The sequence below is a fragment of the Pan paniscus genome, chromosome X (genome assembly GCF_029289425.2).
Source record: "Pan paniscus chromosome X, NHGRI_mPanPan1-v2.0_pri, whole genome shotgun sequence".
NCBI lineage: Eukaryota > Metazoa > Chordata > Mammalia > Primates > Hominidae > Pan > Pan paniscus.
In genome coordinates, this window is record NC_073272.2 from 4424880 (window position 1) to 4429286 (window position 4407).

Sequence of the window (4407 nt, forward strand, 5' to 3'; positions counted from 1 at the left end):
GCTTTTAAAGTCCTTGTGCCATTGAGTTATAGGGCTTTGACTTCTGGGTCTAACAAGGACACCAAGTTCTGCTATATCTTAAACACTGACAGCAATTACAGCCTTATCTTCAGGCCCAGTAGAAGATGCTAATCAAAGTAAACTGCGTTCATGAGATGCAGGGCCAGAAATTAAAACTATTCAACTCCTCAAGGCCCGAGGACTATTGCGGAAGAGGTGGGCATGTGAGATTGTAAGGGCTGATATTAAGAGAAAAGTAGCTCAGTTTCTCTAGGAATTAACCATTAATATCAAAGGCACACTAAAGCAAAACCAGTATCTAGGTTGCTGTGTCAGTTTAACAAGGCTTTCTTGGAGCATGAACTCACTCCTTCATGCAAAATGATAAAGGTTACAAGGTTTATAGAAATTATATTTTATAGTCAAGATGATTAAACTTTTATTATAAAATTTCAAAGACACAAATTTAATTTGCCGCATCCTGTTTTTAATTAGGGCTTATTGTTTGGGATATTAAGCCTCCTCTCTCAAAGAATAAAGATTTTCACCTTTTTTTTTTTTTTTTTTGAAATCTTTGAGTTACTGCTTTGGTTAAATGAATGACTTATTTTACAATGACCCATGACCCTATTTCGTGATATCAAGCATTTTAAACTTTTTATCTTTGACGAACTTTCCAAAGTCAAATTCTAACTTGATTCCTCATTAATTTTTTGATATGAGTCCTCTGAAGTCCAAAAGAGACATATTTGTCTTATTTGGTATAAAAATCATACAAGAAGCATCGTCAAATATAAAATGGTGTTTGACTTTCTTTGGGCTGTATTTATGGAAATGTTATTGATATGTGCTCCAAAATTATGGGAAACTCTTATAATTCTGAAATAACTTCTGTATGTTGTGAATTATAAATTTTATGTTAAATTGTTGTATGCTACAGAAGTAACCAAAATTTCCTTGTCAATGGTGGTTTTAATAATGGCCGTCCTGGCTGGGTGTGGTGGCTCACGCCTGTAATCCCAGCACTTTGGAGGCCAAGGCGGGTGGATCACGAGGTCAGGAGATCAAGACCAGCTTGGCCAAGATGGTGAGACCCCCGTCTCTCCTAAAAATACAAAAATTAGCCGGGCGTGGTGGCACAGGCCTGTAATCCCAGCTACTCAGGAGGCTGAGCCAGAGAATCACTGAAACCCAGGAGGCAGAGGTTGCAGTGAGCTGAGATCATGCCATTGCACTCCAGCCTGGGCAACAAGAGTGAAACTCCATTTCAAAAAAAGAAAAAAATATACACCCCTGATTTGAAACAAGACTAGGATACACGGTAAAGAATGTTTATTCACTAAAGTTTTGACAGACTGAAGGCCATTATTTCAGATTGGAAATAGGAAACTTAAAAGAACTACATGGACATTGGGTCAAAGAACATGGGTTGAAATGTGCCTGGCAGTAGCCCAAAAGTAAATGCTCTTCGAGGTGCATGTGAAGGAACTGTAGGAGGGAAATGGGATAATTCACATCTCCGCCAATAAATAAATGTAGCCACACTAGCTTGGGGGATTTGAGGTGAGACATCGAAAATACTAAGTCATGGTGAGGGCTGGAAGACAAAAGAATGAATCACTTCATAGGAATGGCTGTGGGGAAGGGCTTGAAGGAGTCATCCTCTGACTTCCATGTGAACCATGAACATTAAACATGGAGAAATGAGGAGCGGCAGCAGATCGGTTTGGGATGCATCTTCAGGGGATGCTGAAACAACAACAGCATTTGGTTTGCTCTACACCCCTGTCACCCCTCGCCCGCAAGCCCAGGGAGTGGTCAGCAGTGGGGCTTTGTGACGTCGAAGCCACCCTAGGGGTGCCATTGGATGGGACACTGCCTGTATGATCAAACAAAGCTCAAGGGTGTGGCTTTGCCTTGTCACCAGGAGGGTATATATAGGGAGGGCAAGAGCTCCGGGCCACTGCGAAGATTCAAAAGCTACAAAGCTTTCCGCAGACATTGACAAACCAATGTATACAATGGGCCAACAATCCAGTGCTGGCGGGGTGAAGAGAAGCACCCCGTGTGAATCCAACGAGGTGAATGAGACGGTAAGATTGTTAGGTTTTGAAGCGAAGGCGAGGGTGAAAGAAAGACACACAGAGCAGGGGCGGCTCAAACAACAACACAGGAATATTGCAGACAATTGTGGAAGTGGTGGGCCCGCTTAATGCCAGAGCCCACCGCCGCTTACAGGCTGGGGTGCTTGTAGGTATGGGTGGGAGGGGCCTGGGCAGTATGGCTTGCTGCCCGGCAGGATATTGATAAGATGTTCTTAGCATCAGGTGGTTTGGCCCTTTTTCTGCTGGAATATCATTGTGGTGTTCCTTAAAACGTTGCCAAGCAAGATATGATAGGGATGTTTCTTTAGTTGGGCCTTCGTCCGCCTTGCGGACAGGTGGTTAGGCAGGATGTTTCTCACGGCCTGAACCCCCATGGGATGTTTCACTTTGACCAAGGTCTGCAAAATAGCAAAGAACTTACAGAATGGTGCAGTTTGGACTAACAGATGACCCTACCCACGCTCCTCTTCTTCTTCCCCATAGATCCCTACTCTGTGATTCAACCTTGTTCTTCTCTGGATCAAACCCCTTCCTCAACCTGCATTCCTTCTTGTCCTGAAGCCCCCCGTGCTATCCAGTCTCTATCCTGTTCACCCAAAATAATGTCCTCCTGGCCTCTCCCTGTTTTCTTAACAGATGCCAGAGACGTCAAGGGGGGACTCACAGCCAGAACCCGCTCCTAAGAAATCAAAAGCATCGGACTCCTCGACCGTATTAGTGCTTTCCTACAGGAGAGAGGTTAGAAGACGTTACTCCGTCTCCGATGAATTGGTGAATGACCACTCCCGAGAGAACCGAGTCAACCGCCTCCAAATAGACGAGGAAGAATTCACGCAGATTTCTGTGCAAACAGCTGCAAACCAGAAGGAAGATGCTGCCGTTAACCTTGGGCAATGAAAATAAAGTTTGAGAAGCTGATGGCTGTGCATATCTCTGCCTGTTTTCTGATGGTGGTGCGGGGGGGGAAGGGAAGGGAAGAGGTAGGCATTTGAGAAGGGAGGGATATGAGGTCCTGTAGGGTTGCTGGACAGACCCACAGGTGGACAGTAAGCCAGACATTGTAAATAAGGCCTGGGGGAGGACTGATTCCTAAAGAAAATTTCCTTCTTAAAATTTTATCTCACAGGAAGTGGAGATGTGTATATGTTCACGCAACTGTACCCGGCAGCACATAGTTCTGCTGAATGCACATATCGAAGGTATTCCCATCCCCTTTCCATCTGATATTTTCCTAGGTTAGAAATATATGCTTTATAAAGAGTAAACGTTCTGTAAAACACAAAGCACAATACAAAAGAAGATAGTAGATGTAGGAGTAAGTAAACGGCAGGAAAGCATTGCTTGTAATGAAATGATTGAAAAGCCAATTCTAAAACAAAATGTTCAATGCATCTTAAATATTTGTTACTGTTTTAATGACCTCAGCAGTCTTTAATCAAGATAAGTATGCTTTAGAAATGTGTTGATATCCGCAAAGTGTGAATATTCAAAATCGCCATGACTTGGGAAAAGGAAAGTAAAACACTCTTAAGTATGAGGAGCTTTTTTCCATGGAATGTGAACTGCAAGGTGGTGAGAAGGGTTAGGTGTGATGTGGTGAGATCATTTTTAGGAGAGTGTGTCTATTATCGGCTTCCTAACACTTCCATTTTGCATGATAATTTCCTGAAATTCGTCATTTAATTAAGGCTATAGATTTTGATTACAATGTGTCTTAAAATGTCAAACAGTATAATATTTATAGTGAAAAAGAAAACTGCTTGGCGGATACACATCGGTTAGCGGGAAAAGACACCACAGGGATTCACCATGGAGTCACCCGTGGATGGGGTTTTAGTTTCTGTCTTTGAATTGACCTTCACATAGTGTCTACGTCTTGAGAGTTCAGGGGATGTTGGAGAGATCATTAGGTAAAACAAGAAGGTCTTCTCAGGACACATGAGGGAGTTAAATAAAAATGCAGGAGCAATTACAATTTTAGTTATTTGTAACTGTGGTTTGCTAAGTCATAACACTGTCATGGATAACATGAAAAAATAAAATATACTAAATATCAATAGACAAAAACCAGTTTGCTTTTCTCCAACCAAATACCTAAATACCTAGCACTGATTTCCAGAACAAAATCCCCCACGTACCATCTTTGGAATAAAAGAATATTCTTTCAAGTTGTCGGACCACAAGGTAAAAACAAAAAATCCCAATGCTTTTTTTCTTACTCTTTGATATGTACAATTGAAGGTATTCCTCATTGCAAACTAATATTTCCATCCAGCACGTGACATTAAAGAATTTTTCATAT

At 42.0% G+C, this 4407-nt stretch overlaps 1 protein-coding gene across 1 annotated transcript; it reads left to right on the plus strand.

Moving 5' to 3' along the window:
• The first annotated feature begins 1968 nt into the window (after positions 1-1968).
• Positions 1969-3022, plus strand: LOC129395360 (sperm protein associated with the nucleus on the X chromosome C-like). The gene is made up of 2 exons (XM_055106602.2): positions 1969-2093; positions 2742-3022. Exons 1-2 carry the CDS (start codon positions 2013-2015, stop codon positions 3000-3002), a joined length of 342 nt encoding a protein of 113 aa, XP_054962577.2. The 5' UTR covers positions 1969-2012; the 3' UTR covers positions 3003-3022.
• The last annotated feature ends 1385 nt before the right edge of the window (positions 3023-4407 follow it).

Coding starts and splice junctions, on each gene's coding strand:
- LOC129395360 (XM_055106602.2), top strand. CDS start 2,013: ATGTATACAATGGGCCAACAATCCAGTGCTGGCGGGGTGAAGAGAAGC. Junction 2,094..2,741: donor CCAACGAGGTGAATGAGACG/GTAAGATTGTTA, acceptor TTTTCTTAACAG/ATGCCAGAGACGTCAAGGGG.